The following is a 16,782-nucleotide window of genomic DNA, read 5'->3' as shown; positions in this document are numbered from 1 at the left end:
CAAACAAAAAAAAAAAAAAAAAAAAGCATGTTTTGAAATTTGATTGAGAGGGGAGAAGTTCAAATTCTGCTCTTTCTCACTTCATGGTTCTCAATCATCTGGCATTCTCCAATTTTTTTTTTCCTTATAAAAACTTTATTTTATTTGAGAAATTTTATTGGGTTGTCATTTACAATATACGCCTGAATTCGATAAGGAATAAAATGGTTTTTATAAATAATTTTTATTTTAACTGATTGCTCTAAGGTTATTATTATTTTTATTATTTTATAATAACAGTAATGTGAATATAACTTAATAGTAATTAAAATGTTAAAATTAGGTCAGAGGTTCTGTTTCATCCCGGATCTATGTTTTAATTTACGTTTAATTTTTTTTAAAAGAAAAAAAATACAAAAATTCATAACTCAATTAGTCATAAATATTTCTAAGAAATTCTCGTTATATAATAAACCTAATTTAACTCTGATCATAAAATTTTTAGGTTAAATTAGTTCATTTCGTACACTCAAAACTTTAAGTAGAATATTAAACTTATTTATTTATTTTCAAATATTTAATTAAGACACTAAATTTTAATATATATTTAAAAGAGGGGTGGAAGAATAAATAAAATAAAATAAAGCAATAAATATATACCTAATAAATATATGGGTGACATGGCAAGAAAAAATATATCTTTTAAAATTAACCATAATCCAGGTAGATTAATTTCCATTAATTCTAAAAAAAATTCATAAACTAGCTAAATCTAGAAAATTTCATTTATTTGAACTTAATCCAAACAAAGATCTCTTAATTAAACATGGAAAGCCCGAACCAATTCATTCCAGTTGAATTTGCAAGCATGATGCATGACATAATTAGTTCATAATTCATTGTTTTCCCCATCGCATTCCATATTATGTTTTCAATCTCTATATAAATTCTTCCCTTATTTTCAATCTTCATCTCATCTCTCTTCGGAATTATGTGGACACAAACCCTTCCGATCATGGCTGTTTTCATTGCCACTTTCATGTTCCTCCTCGTCCTAACTAATGCTCAAAACGCCCCCGGTGACTACCTCGTGCTTCACAACCGCGCTCGAGCCCAGGTTGGCGTCGGCCCCATGCAATGGAGCAAAACTGTGGCCGCGTACGCTCAAGCCTATGCGAAAAAAAGAAAGGGTGACTCCGCCATGATTCACTCAACCGGGCCGTACGGGGAAAACATAGCCGCTGGGTACTACCCTGAGTTCACCGGGGCAAATGCGGTGAAGTTATGGGCGAACGAGAAGCCGCTGTATGATCATGCGTCGAATAAATGCTTGGGTGGTGAATGTGGGCACTACACTCAGATGGTGTGGCGGAGCTCGGTGCGGCTTGGATGTGCTAGAGTGCCCTGCAAGGCTAATTCTCAGTTTGTTGTTTGCAATTACGATCCTCCTGGCAACTATATTGGGGAAAAGCCTTATGATTCTTGGGTGGTTCAAAGAGATTTGGTTTTAAAAATTTTATGAATGGTAATAAAGTTTGTGAGAGAATCATGAATTTATGAATTGAAATAAAGTTATGATATTGTCTATAATAGTATTATATTGTCCGGTTTAAGTTAACTCTTGTGACTTTGTTTTGACCTCCTTGAGTTAACTCTTGTGACTTGGTTTTGACCTCTTTGCTCGTAAACCCATGTTCATAGAGTCTCCCCTCTAATTAAGTACATCACAGAGCCACCCCTGAAGCTCGTAGATTTCTAGAACAACCTTCCGTTAATCGAGGCTCGACTACTTTCTTTGGAGCCATTAAACAAAATACACCCTTTGTTCGACACTTTTGACTACAAATTGGAGGCTAACAATTTCTTTGTTCGACATAGCTCAGTTAAGTTCATGGTCTGATAACCATGTTAAGAATCACGAATCTCTACAATGGTATATGATATTTGTCCACTTTAAACATGAGAAAATCTCATAGGTTTGCTTCAGGCTCCGGAAGATGTATTCTTTACTTATAAATCTACGATCATTTCCAAACAATCTTCAATACTAAGAACACCAGCCACCAGCCAATTCCTGTTCCAAGTCACCCGGAAGAAATGCCCTCAGCAGAGATGCGAAAAATCAGTCCACGATGTTTTCCGCCTCCAAATCGAGAGATGCACGGCGGCGTTTAACTCCACTGCACTATGAGACCCACATCGGAGACGAAGGCCCACTGCCGCAACCTAAACTTTGAAAAAAAACATACATATTCCTAAACTTTGAAAACAGTAGGATACGAAAATGTTTAACCATTTGTTATTTTAAAATGGTGTAATAAGTCTCCAAATTTTAAAAAATTAACTTTTTTAATATAAAAGTTTATCCTATTCAACTACTATTTTAAAAAGGATGAATTTATCGATTAAAATGAAAAGTTTAATGGATCAAGTCAGACTAACCGTAGTGCAGCCAAGTGAGTCAATTGGATTAGCCATTAGTCGACTCTACCACACTCTACCACACTCTACCACTATGTGAGTTTATCGGCTCAAATTGAAAGTTGATTTTCTATTCTTCTTATGATTCTTTGTTATATAATCTATCATATATTTTTTGGGTTAAATTAATTCATTTCATTTACTCAAAATTTTAAGTAAAATATTAACATTATTTATTTTTTTCAAACCTTTAGTTAATAAAAAAATAAATATATACGTGCATGAATACCAAAATAGTGAGTAAAAATGTATCTTAAATTTTAAGATTAACCTCTATGTGGATTAAGTTTTATTAATCCTAAAAAAAATTCATGCTAAATCTAGAAAATTTTCATTCATTTGAACCTAATTCAAACAAAAATCTAGCCTAACTAAACATGGAAGTTGAATTTCCGAGCATGGCATAATTAGTTCATAATTCACTGTTTTCCCATCGCATTCCATATTAAGTTTTTCATCTTTATATAAATCCTTCCCATATTCTCAATTTTCATCTCATCTCTCATTGAAATTATGTGGACTCAAACCCCTTCGATCATGGCTTCTTTCATTGCCACTTTCATGTTCCTCCTCGCCCTAACCAATGCTCAAAACCCCCCCGTGACTATCTCGCGGTTGTGCGTGACTATCTCGCACTTCACAACCGCGATCGAGCCCAGGTCGGCGTTGGCCCCATGCAATGGAGCAACACCGTGGCTGCATACGCTCAAGCCTATGCAAAAAAAAGAAAGGGTGACTGTGCCATGATTCACTCAACCGGGGCGTATGGGGAAAACATAGCCGCGGGCTACTACCCTGAGTTCACCGGGGCGGATGCAGTGAAGCTGTGGGCGAACGAGAAGCCGCTTGGATGTGCTAGAGTGCCCTGCAAGGCTAATTCTTTTTATATAATAAACCCAATCTAAATAGGTTATAAAAATTTTAGGTTAAATTAGTTCATTTCATATACTCAAAATTTTAATAAATTATTAACATTATTTATTTATTTTTTAACATTTAATTAACCAATTCAATTTTAATACATATTTTAAAAAATTGGAAAAAAATAAATAAATAAAATTATGAAACTAAATAAAACAATAAATATATACCTACAAGTAAAAATGTATCTTTTAAGATTAACCATAATCCGGTGGATTAAGTTTCATTAATCCTAAAAAAAAAATCATAAACTATCTAAATCTAGAAAATTTTCATTTATTTGAACCTAATCCAAACAAAAATCTAGCCGGTAATTAAACATGGAAGCGAGAATGAATTTATTCTCTTTGAATTCCCAAGCATAACATAATTAGTTCAAAATTCATGGTTTTCCCATCACATTTCATATTAAGTTTTCCATCTCTATATAAATCATTCCCTCATTCTCAATCTTCATCTCATCTCTCATCGGAATTATGTGGACTCAAACCCTTCCGATCATGACCGCTTTCATGGCCACTTTCATTTTCCTCCTCGCCCTAATCAAAGCTCAAAACACCCCCGGTGACTACCTCGCGCTTCACAACCGAGCTCGAGCCGAGGTAAGCGTCGGGCCCATGCAATGGAGCAACACCGTGGCCGTGTACGCTCAAGCCTATGAGGAAAAAAGAAAGGGTGACTGCGCCATGATCCACTCAACCGGGCCGTACGGGGAAAACATAACCGCGGGCTACTACCCTGAATTCTTCAGAGCGGATGCGGTGAAGCTGTGGGCAAACGAGAAGCCGCTGTATGATCATGCGTATAATAAATGCGTGGGTGGTAAATGTGGGCACTACACTCAGATGGTGTGGCGGAGCTCGGTGCGGCTTGGATGTGCTAGAATGCCCTGCAAGGCTAATTCTCAGTTTGTTGTTTGCAATTATGATCCTCCAAGCAACTATATTGGGGAAAAGCCTTATGATTCTTGGGTTGTATGAAGAGATTTAGTTTTAAAAATTTTATTTATTGTAATAAAGTTTGTGAGAGAATCATGAATTTATTTATTGAAATAAAACTACGATATTGTCTACAATAGTATTATATTGTCTAGAGCATAAACTCTTGTGATTTTGTTTTGACTTCCTTACTTATAAACTGATCATAGAGTCTCCCCTCTCATTAAGTACACCACATAGAGCCACCTTTGAAGCCTATAGATTACCTATGATCATAGAGACTCCCCTCGAACAAAATACACCATAAAGCCTCCCTCGAACAAAATACACCATAGAGCCTTCCCTAAAGCCTATGGATTTCTAAAAGAAACTCCCTTTAATCGAGACTCGACTTCTTTCTTCGGAGACCTTGAACAAAATACGAAATTTGTTCGACACTTTTAACTAATTTTTAGGCTTATAACTTTTTCGTTCGACATAGCTAAGTTAAGTTCATAGTTTGATACCATGTTACTAACATGAATCTCTAGTGGACAAATATCATAGGTTTGCTTCGAGCTCCCACAAGAAGTCATGTTAATGAAAATGTGTTCTTTAGTTATAAATCTTTGATCATTTCTGAACCGTCTTCAACACCGAGAGCATCACCCACCAGCCAATTGTTGATACAAGTCACTCGGAAGAAATGCCCTCGGCGGAGGTGCGGAAAACCAGTCAAGGTGTTTTCGGCCTCAAATTTGGGAGACCCACGACGATGGCGATTAACTCCGCTGCAGTATGATACCCACACCAGAGACGAAGACCCATTACCGCAACCTACTGGCGTTTATCGGCTCTGAATATGGAGACCAATGGGGCCGGAGTGACTAAAGGACACCCGACGCTCAAAAGGGGACCATTTTTTTCTTACTTTGCTTATTGGCCACTACATTCGACTTTTTCTCGGCTTCGTGGGGAAACAAAAATTAATTATAAATAATAAATAATCAAAATGGTAAAATCAAAGAAATGTCTGTTTTTGTTTAATAACTGAAATGCCCTTTCATCGAAATACTGAAATACTGAAATTTGATGGGTACTGTGATCATTGGGCAATGCTCATGGAAAACTTCTTTAGTATTGGGTTTGGTGGAGAATGGGATTCCTGCACCAATAGGACACATCGTTTTAACAAACACCAAAAAAAAGCACATTGAAGATCATAAATTGAAAGATTTGAAAGTAAATAATTATCTATTTCAAGCATTAGAACGTTTGTTCTTGGAGACAACCCTCAACATGGATACAGCAAAAAAAAAACAAAAAAAAAACGTATGGGATTCTATCAAGTATAAATATCAAGTTTCGACACGGGTAAAACGTGCACATTTGCAAGTTCTTCGGAAGGAGTTTGAAATGCTGCACATGAAGGTAGGAGAATCTGTGAATGAGTATTTTGCTCGGACCCTTAGCATAGCCAACAAGATGAAACTAAATGGTGAGAACAAAGAAGATGTTGAAGTAGTCGGAAATATACTGAGATCTATGACCCCCAAGTTTGATTATATTGTGTGTTCCATTGAGGAGTCCAAGGATACAACCATCTTAACCATTAATGAGTTTCAAAGCAGCCTGCTTGTACATGAACAATGCATGAGTTCTCATGTTGAAGAAGAACATGCTTTGAATATCACTCATGGTGAACAATCTAGAGGAAGGGGTCAAGGTCGTGGAAGTTTTAGAGGCAGAGGAAGGGGATGAGGCAGACAAACCTTCAACAGGGCCACAATGGAGTGCTATAATTGTCACAAGCTAGAACATTTTCCATGGGAATCTCAAAGCAAGGAGAAAGAGGCAAACTGATGGTGTTAATATAACACATGCGGAAGTAATTTGGATCTTAGGCACTTTTAGAACATCAATTATAGTAAATAACCAGCATGTTCATAAGTATTAAAACTTAATGAATTTGAATACTAACCTTTTGTAGTTCAAATTCCTTTTTCCTCACGAACCGATTTCGAACCACCACTAGTGGCTTCTCCACTATCCTCCGGCCTTAGAACGAGATTGTGGAATCCGGTGAGTGACTAAACTTGGGAGAGATTTAGTATATATGAAGAGAGAGCTTGTGAGAATTTTCTCAAGGTCTTTTTCAAGGAAGAAGACCTTCCATGTACCATGATCACTCTATTTAAAGAGTCATGTTTGCATGTTCATGCAATTTTGAGATCACCAAATTTTGACACTCAAAATTCCACTCAAATGTTTGGGATTATGTGGCAAGCATGCATGTTTGACACTCAAAATTCCACTCGAACTTGTGGGGTTTATTTGGCAAGCATGGAAGTTTGGTTAAACCAAATTTTGACACCTCAAAATTCCACTAACATGGATTTATTCATTAAATGAAGTCAACATTTTGACTTTCTTCATTTTAATTCAACAATTAATTTGAATAATTAATTTCAAATTAAAGTAACATTAAATGATTAATTAAACTATTTAAAGTAACATTAAATGATTAATTAAACTATTTAATTAATATTTAATATTAATTCAAATGCCAATTCCAATCAATTACGACACATAATTGATTAAGATATTTAAATCTTATTTAAATATCTCAAATTCTTTTTTTTTTAATTCATAAATAAAACAAAAATGCAGTTAAATATATCGTATATATGTAGCACATATTCCCTAATTTGAATTAGAACACTTCGAACTCACTCTTCACACTGTTCTATGGTTTAGTCCGATATGAGCTTCAGAGGGACCTAATGGACCTATAGATCATGGGCTCCAACGATCCAAGATTAACTAGTTAAACTCATTAACCTTGTTAAACAACATTCATTAACTACTAGGACACTCCACTATAGCCTAGTAGTTGCACTCACCTCACTATAGATATATTTCTGTCCATTTGATATAACCATGATTAGTAAGTCGATCCTTCACAGGTTATTCGTAACTAGAACTGGGTCAATTAGCCGTTTTACCCCTGAAGTTACTTATTGTTCCTTATGTCCCACTAATCCTCTTATGAACAATTGGTTTGTGATCCAACCAGTAAACCAAATCCCTCTTAGGCCAATGAATGGGTAGGGCCCCTTGTTCAAGACCTGGAGTCAGTACTTAAGGGAACTACCTCTCTTCTATCCCTAAAAGTGGGTAGGAGCGAATTCCATCTTGCACCCCACGTCCCCAGCTATTCACCTAGTCTTACCCCTGAAATGGGAGGCCTATTGAGTCGGCGAACTTGAGCCACTCTCACCCATGCAAATCTAAGGATAATTCCGAATGAACAGGAGTTCATGGTTAGCTCAAGAATAAGATCGAGTTACCTAGGCATCGAATGAAAAGAAAATCAGTCTCAACAGTAAACGACATTATAAAGAGAGTGATTTTCTTCATGGTTCGATCTTATGCAATACTCATTGCATAGGACGTCCCCACTCACATGTCTCTACATGTACAATTTAGTGATCACATTGTTTATATCATATACAAAAGTGGGCCGAATCCATAGTGTACCTCGAATAAGGTACTCAACCTTATCCTTATACTATAGATCATTTTGACTATATACTTGAACTTATTCACTTTTATGTCTCTACATATAGTTCAAGTAATCATACTATAGCCAGAGTGTTCTTAGTTTATTTGATTTAGATTAATGATCGTAAAGTTCACTTTATTCAATAACAATCTTAACTGAATAAACATCAATAATAACTTTATTGAAAATAGAATATGTCTTTGTTTACAAACTATGAGTTTTAGGACATGAAACTCAACAAACTCCCACTTGGACTAAAACTCCAGTGGGGTTTTATAATGTTGAGTAGAGAGAGACATAAATACAATAAACTAAGGCATCACATACTCATGCCTTTTCTCCCACTTTCCCTAGATTACATAACTCGTAGTCCTAGACTCACTAGGTTCCCTACAAACACTTTAGCCTTGAGGGGCTTTGTAAATGGATCAGCAATGTTGTGCTCCGAAGCTATCTGTGTGACGATCACATCTCCTCGTTGCACAATCTCCCTTATGAGATGATATTTGCGCTCAATATGTTTTCCTTGTTTATGGATTCTTGGTTCTTTCGAATTTGCAACTGCTCCACTGTTATCACAATAAAGAGTGACGGGAAGATGCATATTTGGAACGACTTCCAAATCAGTTAAGAACTTCCTAAGCCATACGATTCTATCGCTGCTTCACAAGCAGCAACATACTCAGCCTCCATGGTGGAATCAACAATGCAACCTTGCTCTATGCTTCTCCATATTATTGCTCCTCCGTTCAGAGTGAAGACAGATTATGATGTCGATTTTCTTGAATCTACATCGGTCTGAAAATCTGAGTCAGTGTACCCTGTAAGGATCAGATTCTCAACACCATACATTAGCATATAGTCCCTCAATCTACTAAGATACTTGAAGATATTCTTCATGGCAGTCCAATTCTGAATTTTGTTGCTCTCCCTTAGCAGCGGGGAAGGAGTCCATCTATCTACCTAGCTTTGGTAGATTTCCTCCAACGCAATCCACAAAAATTCAAGGAATCCCTTGGTGGATAAGTCCAACGACTCAGCTGCAGTGCAGAATTGAGTTTCTCGTTCGGTGGATCTAATCTTTAGGGGGCAATACATACCAAAAGGTTCGAAGAAGGAACATGCAGAAGAGTATATAACCAACCTACCCTTATAACCTATTCACATTAGTTAGTTAAACGGCTGGATGCATAAGGGAAGTGCACGTTTGTGAGACCTTAGTCGGGATGCATAGGGAAGTCAACTTACGAGCATGGAAGAGTGTGGTACCTCAGCCCCTCTCTAAGTAAAGGTTAAGTCTCTCTTGAAGAGAGAATGTAAGGAAATTGAAAGAAGCGCAGACAAAGGGTCAAACGCGGTTGCTAGCATCGAAGAGAGCCGTCATAGACGAGAAAGTGGGAGTTTAGACTTGGCGAATGAGCTCTTGCCGCGGGAGAGGAAAGTGGTGCAGGCAAAATAACCATTCTGGTAGTTGATAGTGGAGCAAAGGCTGAATAAAAGATAGATAGACATGCCTTATCATACAAAAGGATGTAGAAAGAGCGGGGTCGATCCCACATCTCATAGGGAGGAGGAATGGAATACCAGGGATGATAAGGGATAACTAACTCTACAACTCACAGGAATAGAGTCATTCCACATTACTCTCGTTTTTTCATAGCTTGATTGAAGAGAAAATGGGGAGTCAGGCTGAAATGGCTATATGGCTTCAAAATGCTTTATGAAACGTATGTTGATTGAACTCATAGGTGCTGGGTGAGGGCTTAAAGACCCTAATTTACATAGCTTTCCTGGACACAGATTTTTCCTCGGGCGAGCTTTCCTATCAAAAAAGAAATAGGGGATCCGGGCCTTTTTTGGGGGATAGATAAAGGGCATAACATTGGGGTCAGTCACATTGTTGAATGTCTCGGGCCCGATTTAAGGAAAGAACTTTTCCTTTGCTGGTCGGGGAAACCCATTCAAGCGCCGAGATGGAGATGGCTCCGCTGCGATAGAGGATGAAAGGGAATCCGTAGGCAACTGGTCATTACTAGAAGATGAGAAAGATGTTGGCTTAATTGATTAGATTATTAGAAGAGCGAGGTGCAAGTGCTGGCTGCTCAATAGAGGGCTGAGACCCTTTGGACTTTGACTCCCCGCACGGGAGGCGCAGGAAAAACCATTGATGAAGAAGATCCAGAAGATGCTGATCCAATAGGCCTAAAATTAGGGGGAATAGTAGAACTCGTGCTCATGGAAGGTAAGAAAGAGGGACGGTGAGAACGAGAAGAAGGATCAAAACATTGAAAGCCTTTCTAAGCCCAGGCATGCCCCTTTAAGAAACAGATGTTTGCTGCACGAGATGCATCTGACGTACCTGGGCAGGTATATGAGTATAACATCAAAAATCAGTATTAGACTTTCATAATTAGGTGGCGATCCAAACAGACATAGATCTCGAGTAATATTGACAAGCATAGAGGAAGGCGGTTGATGAGAAAGCATAATCAGGTGGAAAAGGATGGAAAGAAAAGGCCCCCAACTAACATAGGGCCACTTACCTTACTAGATAGGGGGGGACACGACTGTCAAAGATCAGAGCAAGAGTCGTATCCATGATATGTGTCTATGCTTCCTTTCCTTTCTGCAACCCCATTTTATAGGTATATGGACAGGAGAACTAATAATCAATTCCATGAGTGGCTGTAAACTGAGAGAAAGCTGATGAGACTCCCCCATCTTAGTCCAAAACTGGAATCCGATGACAAAAGAATCCATTTGCAACCTTAGCTTTAACAAAAAAAGCCGAAAAGCACTGACCCCTATCTAGTAATAGTAAGGTTTGTGCTTAATTCATTCTTTTTTTATAAAGAAATACATCCATCATCCATAAACGAGCTTCAAACTAACAACCCCTATGAATTAGACCTATAGTTGCCCTTAGTTGCCAAAGATCAGGAAGCTCTTTGTTATGAAGAAGCCACAAAGAAAGAAGAGGAGAAGGATGCATTCAGGTATAAAGCATATATGGGTTAGGGCGGCACCCTAGAGCTATGACATTATGCGTGTGTAGATCCTTACACAGAGGAAGTCGGAGTCAAGATGGGATAGCTTTGGCGATCATCACAAAGTTGTCCAACCGATCCCTTTTTTCGAGAGACTGACTTTAGGAACCAACATAGCATCATTGAGATGAAGAACATTGCCAGAACGAAATGATAAAGAAAGAGATATGCCAATGTCTGAAATAGAGAGTGGGGTGGGGTCATCGGTGAAGACAACACTTTTGCCTTGGTACGGCGAGGATGAGACAAATGCTGCCGGATTGCTTGTCATATGATGGGTAGCCCCAGTGTAAATGTTAATTAATAAAAAACCATTGAGAAGCTTGGAAGATTAATGCATAATACCAGTTCTTTGATGCGAAGCAAAACGAGAGTTGTAAGGCTGTGGACATACGAGAGCCATGTCTCCAGAGAAATCCTAAGTATACATACCCAACTAAGTCAATTATAGATGAGAACCCAAGAAACTCTCATAGGATTTCTTGCTTCTGTTGTTGATAAGAAGACCAGTGCTTTAGGTTATGAAACTAAGGCCACTTAACTGACTTGATGATTATTTGGAATATACTTCCCTCCCATAGATCTCTTGGGAAATTGATGTCGCCATAGATCTTTGAACCGTTTCTGGGCACTGCACTTGAACCACTGATGCACGAACTGGTATTGTTGTTAGTCACACAATTACAGTTTCTGTGAGAATAGCGTGGCAGGGAGCACACTTGACAGGAGATAGACACAAGCGGTAGAGAAAGAAAGAAAGAAAGAGGCAAGCCCCTAATTCTATATAGAGTAGAGTGTGAGGGGGACCTTCCATTTTCAAGTACAATCCTCCGCCTCAAGGCGTTCTGTTTTTCCAGGAATCCTTGGAGCGCTACTTTCAATCAACCTCAAAGCCCTGCAAGGGATGTGAAGCCCTTCTCAATGTCTTCCACTCACCCAGCCAGGAGGGGGAATCCGTTGATTTCATCCATTCCTGATGATGTGCCGCTGGCCTACCTATTCTCCTAATACAACCCGGCAGAGCATTCCAATCCTATCTCAATATATGCTCCTCCAAGGCCTAAGGGTGGATTGAATCCAATCCCATTTAGCGCGGGTAGAGTTCACTTATCCTGTAGCTAGAGGAAGATGAAGAATGAAGCTATAGCCGCTCGCCTTTCCGCTATCTGCCTTTAAATGACAGGGAGGCTTAAACATAAACAAAGATCCCACCAACCCTTCTTTCGAGATCGAATTCTTTCTCTTTGCGCAAAGGTTTCTTTTATCGGCCGATTCCACGTAGGGTTCTCTTGGAATTGGAAAGTCATCTGATTCCCTAGGAATTCACTTTCTACAGACCCTAAAAAGGTGCCCCAAAATATAGAGCCAAAAGTAGGAGTCTTATATCAGTTTAGTACTCTCCTCGCTTTATAATAGCAGATTCCTTTTTTTCCTATTCTTAACTTCTTTGTGATTGCGCTTGAACTAATAGAAATAGAAGCAGGGGCCTATCGCTTTCTTTTCTCTTTCTCTTCCTGTAGCGGATGCTAGGCGCTCTCAAGAGCTCTTATAGAGTCATATGAATGTGCAGCTCCTAAGAAAGAATAGGAAAGACTTGGGATAGAATCTGTGCCTTTGTTCTGGAGTTCATTAGGAAGCGAGTAGGGGAACCGTTCCTTCCGTTCAGTAAGGGAATACTACCAGCATTACGAGTATTCTAGTTATGTCGTTAAACTCTTTTTCAAAACCGTTTTTGTCAAGGGCCATGATTTCCATTTAAGTAATACTTCTCAATCAGTTGAGTTTGCTAACTCGTTGGGAGAAAGAGAATGAAAGCTGCTCAAATCCTTCGGTCCAAGGGTCAAATTGGATTTTGGGTTCGGTCTATAGGGATCCTCCGACTCAACCGAGACATCCACCAACTATGATAAGGAAATGTTGTTGGTTAACTAGGTTCCCCTAACTTTCCCGCACCTGAAAGCAACACTGCCAACCTGCCGAAGGGTTACTACAAGTGGTGTGATGAGATCTGTATTTCAACTTGATTGATCATCGAGAAAGATATCCAAAAGGCTAAAGGAAGAACCAGTCACTTTATGTATGGAGAACTAGGATAGGAAGATCTCGACGTAAAGCTGGCCCAACTCCGTGAAACTCGGGTCAGATAGATTCACTCTCACCACCTTGTCGGTACTACTTAAGGGTTTTTCTCAAAAATCAGTAATTAGATTCTTCAGTTTGTCTAGTGTGCGCCAGAGCGGCAATAAAAGAGAGGCGTGATAAGTGGAATTTTCATAGCCCTTCCTGACAAAGAAGACCGACCGATCGATCTAGCCATGCGTTCCTAATACGAATTCATGCCTGCAGCCCTACTAATCAACAGTTAGAATCATATCCTTCGAGGGCACCTAGTTCAAAGAGGGTTCCCCCTTACATCAACTCGTAGTGGTCAAAATAGAAAAAAAGGATGCGAGGTAGCTTTCTTCTCTTTCCCTCCCCAATAAGTTAATCCCATCCACATAAATACATGGATTTTGCAGTTTTAACAAAGGGCTTCAACCCTGCTATCCCAGTTAGAAAGAAAAGTAGACCCTTTCAGAGCAGACTCCACTTCAACCGCAGCAACTTCAAAGAGCCTCAGGCTAAACAGTAGGTTCAACCAGTGCCGTTACAATATTCTCTCTCAGGTAAGACCTGAACAATATCTGTTGCAACTAGGTCAGTCTCCAAGCTCTTTTCGAAAATCGACTCTTACCTAATCTTAGAGCAGTGTATATACCTTTTGTAGGCACTATGCTTTGACAAACCTTGGTACATGTATGTGGGCTTTTTGCTTCGGTCCTGTCAATCGTCCATCTCCAATGCAATGTCTTTCCGTTCCAGATATATATATAAAATCGAGGCATTTGACTCTTCCATTAGTGCCCCTTTCCCTTGATGAGTTGGCTTACACTATTTTCTTCAATCAGAATTAGCTTCTTTGACCTTGGCTGGTAGAATGCTTCTCAGGCCTCTTTCTCTTTAATATTAGATGTCTTCCTTGGACTGAAAGAGTAGGAGGAGAAGATCCCCAAATAGGTGAGGTTTAGATTGCAGCTAGCTAGGGATTGGGGTAGGGGAGAAAGGCATCCAATGAAATTAATAAGACAATGGGACTTCGATTCTTTCTTGTCTATCAGATTCTGTTGAGAATCAGGGACAACCATCCGACCTTGCCTTGGTTTCTGCATCTGATCGATCGAATTTACCTGAAGACAGTGGGCTAGGGATAGGATTAATCCCGTAGCGTAACGGCTAACTACCTCTAGCCAACCCTCTGGCAAAAGATCTTTGATTAATTAACATCAAGTGTTGAGAACAAAGAAATTGTTGGAGTTGACTTTTCAAGCCAAGCCGCTTGCCCGACCGATCGGGAATAGAGTCTAGGACTTGCCCTTTCGGCCATAGACTGGAAGGGAGCGTGACAGCACATAAAAAAAGAAAGAGACTCCCACAAGCAAGCACACATAGCGACAATAAATAACAGGAACAACAACGAATCAGAGAAAAACAAAAGGCGAGGTTCTGAAAGAAAAAGGTATACCACCGCGGCATACTTCTTCCACTAGTACTAGTTCATGCTCTGGTAATATAGATTTGACACCCTCTTCTTGTCTGTCATCAGACATTTCTTCGTCTCCACCGGCGGTTGTGGTAGATGGCAAGACAGAGGCAGAGGTGCTGCGAGCAAGTTGGCAGCGAGTGCAAGAAGCTGGACCAGACGAAGGGACAGAAAGTGTGGCTGGTACAGAAGAAGCAGGAACCATGATTCTCTGACGTTTACAACCTTGGCTGAATAGAGGAACTTTCGACCTTGACGACGTCTCCTCCTTCTCCTGCATCTTACATTTCTTCGGAATCATCTTCCAATCGGAGTTGCCGACGAGTGCCTAAGGAAAGAGAGATTGCAGTCAATATTTGTGAGAAAAGGATGAGGGGTAGGTCAAGAAGGTAGAGTGGGTTACCTGAAGATGGCTCTCGGGAAAGGGCAGAACGGGTTCGAGGAAGCGGCAGCTCGAGAATAACTACTTGCAGGCGGGCGGGCGAAGAGGAACAATTTCGTTCAGATAGTCATCCATGGATCAAATTTCCCAAACCTCCACCAAGACCTAAAGGCGGGAGTGGAAGAAGGAAGGGGCGGTATGAAGGAGCTCTGATGTTGGTCTGTAAGAAGACCAATGCTAGATAGAACTGAAAAGAAGTATGGTGGAGGGAATTGCTCTCTGACTGAATAGAGGACTTTGTTACGGCTGAATAGGGGAGGACTAGGCAGACCTTGCCTAAACCCGAATTGGCGGGCAAAGAAGTTAGGGTGTCATGGGAATAGATAGAAGTCAAGTACCACATTCGTCTAAGGTTGAACAAACTCGATCTTAGCAAATTGATGTGATGGTCAGTAGTGTAAGTTGAGGAAGAGCTATCTAGCATTGAGCTAGGCTGAATTTGAGGAGACAGAGACCTAAAGAAAGCAAGATGTACAGGGGCGTGCCCCATACGTGACCGAGTGGTGGCGCTGCTAACAAATTGCTAGTCTTTTTCGAGAATAAGGTGGAGCTAAAGGTAGCTTGTCTCCCCCAGGGGGTTAGAACTGTTGAGAACAAAGTGGAAATGGTCTTAGCAAGGGTTCGGTTGTTCGCCATTCCCTTTTGCCAGCGTAGCGCATTGATTGGCCCATTGAAGTGAGGGCTAGGCGAGGGCATGGTTGACTTTTTTTTAGCGCTTGCTTACTTCTGAAAGTCAGGATTTACAATTTACACAGCTTGACGACTGATAACATGAATGATTCAGAGAGGGTTGAATGCTCAGTTGCAGTGTCTTTGTAAAGTGAGCGGCAGGAAAGTCATCTTTCTGGCATGGTTTATAACGACCCATAGGCTGAGAGCATGAGGGCTTGAGGGATACGCGGATTGGGAAGTTGACTGTGATCCAACCATTGGACAGCTGGCTGATGGCTTATCTTGCCAAGAGGGCATTGAGACAGAGTTGGGCTGAAAAAAAAGTATGGTCTTTGGCCCAGAATCTCACTATCACCTATGCATGTGCGAAGTTGCGATGCTGTAGAGGGAAAAAACCTGGGGACACATGAGCCTGGTGGTTAAAGTGCTGTATTGCTTGTTGGTATCAAAAGAAAAGTTCAGAAGTGACAAGATCCGCTTTTCCTGATTCCAGTCTTGGGGGAAGGGTCTCTCACTACACCAACTGCATGTGAAAAATCCGGTCTTGTCTTAGAGAGGTATCGTATCAACTAAAAGCTGAACCTTAATCAGTCAAGCAAGTAAGAGGTGCGACAACTTAATTGTTAACATTCGATTGGAATTTACGAAGAATAGAACTAGAAGAATGGATTAGGAGTGATTCTCTCTAACGGACTGAACTTCGTAACCTATCCTGAATTGGAAGGAAAGACTGAAGATGAATGGGACAGAACTACTGAACGAGCCTTCTTGAACAGTAAACAAAGACTCTGATCCTTCCCTGAGCTACTGAACCTATTGATTTTTGAATGGTAAACGAAAGAGTTTACGAACTGACCTACTGAACCTTTGACTGATTTCACTCTTTTTCGTTAAAGACCATGAATTAGAAAATTCTATCTTCTATCTATTTTTAGGGATCAAATTCTATCCTTCCCAGATTTTGAGGGCTATAGGTAATTATTAAGTCAAGACGAAAGATTAATGAGAGTGAACTAGTCAATGCTCAACATTCTTTCTCGTTCACTGTCAGTCAAGACGAAAGAAGAATCAATGATCGTTCATTGTCAGTAAATCCTCAAGATTCATTTTATCTCTCCCTGATTTTGAGGATGAAAAAATGTATCTTTACCCTATTTTTGGGGATAAAAGAGTCCATT

General features: G+C 39.7%; 3 protein-coding genes across 3 annotated transcripts; all 3 read left to right on the top strand.

Moving 5' to 3' along the window:
* The first annotated feature begins 970 nt into the window (after positions 1-970).
* Positions 971-1,501, top strand: LOC111470478 (basic form of pathogenesis-related protein 1-like). The gene has a single exon (XM_023116031.1). The coding sequence runs from the start codon at positions 971-973 to the stop codon at positions 1,499-1,501; it is 531 nt and encodes a 176-aa protein (XP_022971799.1).
* A 2,392-nt stretch (positions 1,502-3,893) lies between these two features.
* LOC111470477 (basic form of pathogenesis-related protein 1-like) lies at positions 3,894-4,361 on the top strand. The gene has a single exon (XM_023116030.1). The coding sequence runs from the start codon at positions 3,894-3,896 to the stop codon at positions 4,359-4,361; it is 468 nt and encodes a 155-aa protein (XP_022971798.1).
* Positions 4,362-5,723: 1,362 nt separating this feature from the next.
* On the top strand, positions 5,724-6,059 carry LOC111470476. The gene has a single exon (XM_023116028.1). The coding sequence runs from the start codon at positions 5,724-5,726 to the stop codon at positions 6,057-6,059; it is 336 nt and encodes a 111-aa protein (XP_022971796.1).
* Positions 6,060-16,782: the final 10,723 nt, after the last annotated feature.

This window comes from Cucurbita maxima, unplaced genomic scaffold (genome assembly GCF_002738345.1).
Source record: "Cucurbita maxima cultivar Rimu unplaced genomic scaffold, Cmax_1.0 Cma_Scf00045, whole genome shotgun sequence".
NCBI lineage: Eukaryota > Viridiplantae > Streptophyta > Magnoliopsida > Cucurbitales > Cucurbitaceae > Cucurbita > Cucurbita maxima.
Note: the sequence above shows the minus strand (reverse complement) of the source record. Positions and strands in the feature narration are given on the sequence as shown.

Coding starts and splice junctions, on each gene's coding strand:
- LOC111470478 (XM_023116031.1), top strand. CDS start 971: ATGTGGACACAAACCCTTCCGATCATGGCTGTTTTCATTGCCACTTTC.
- LOC111470477 (XM_023116030.1), top strand. CDS start 3,894: ATGGCCACTTTCATTTTCCTCCTCGCCCTAATCAAAGCTCAAAACACC.
- LOC111470476 (XM_023116028.1), top strand. CDS start 5,724: ATGAAGGTAGGAGAATCTGTGAATGAGTATTTTGCTCGGACCCTTAGC.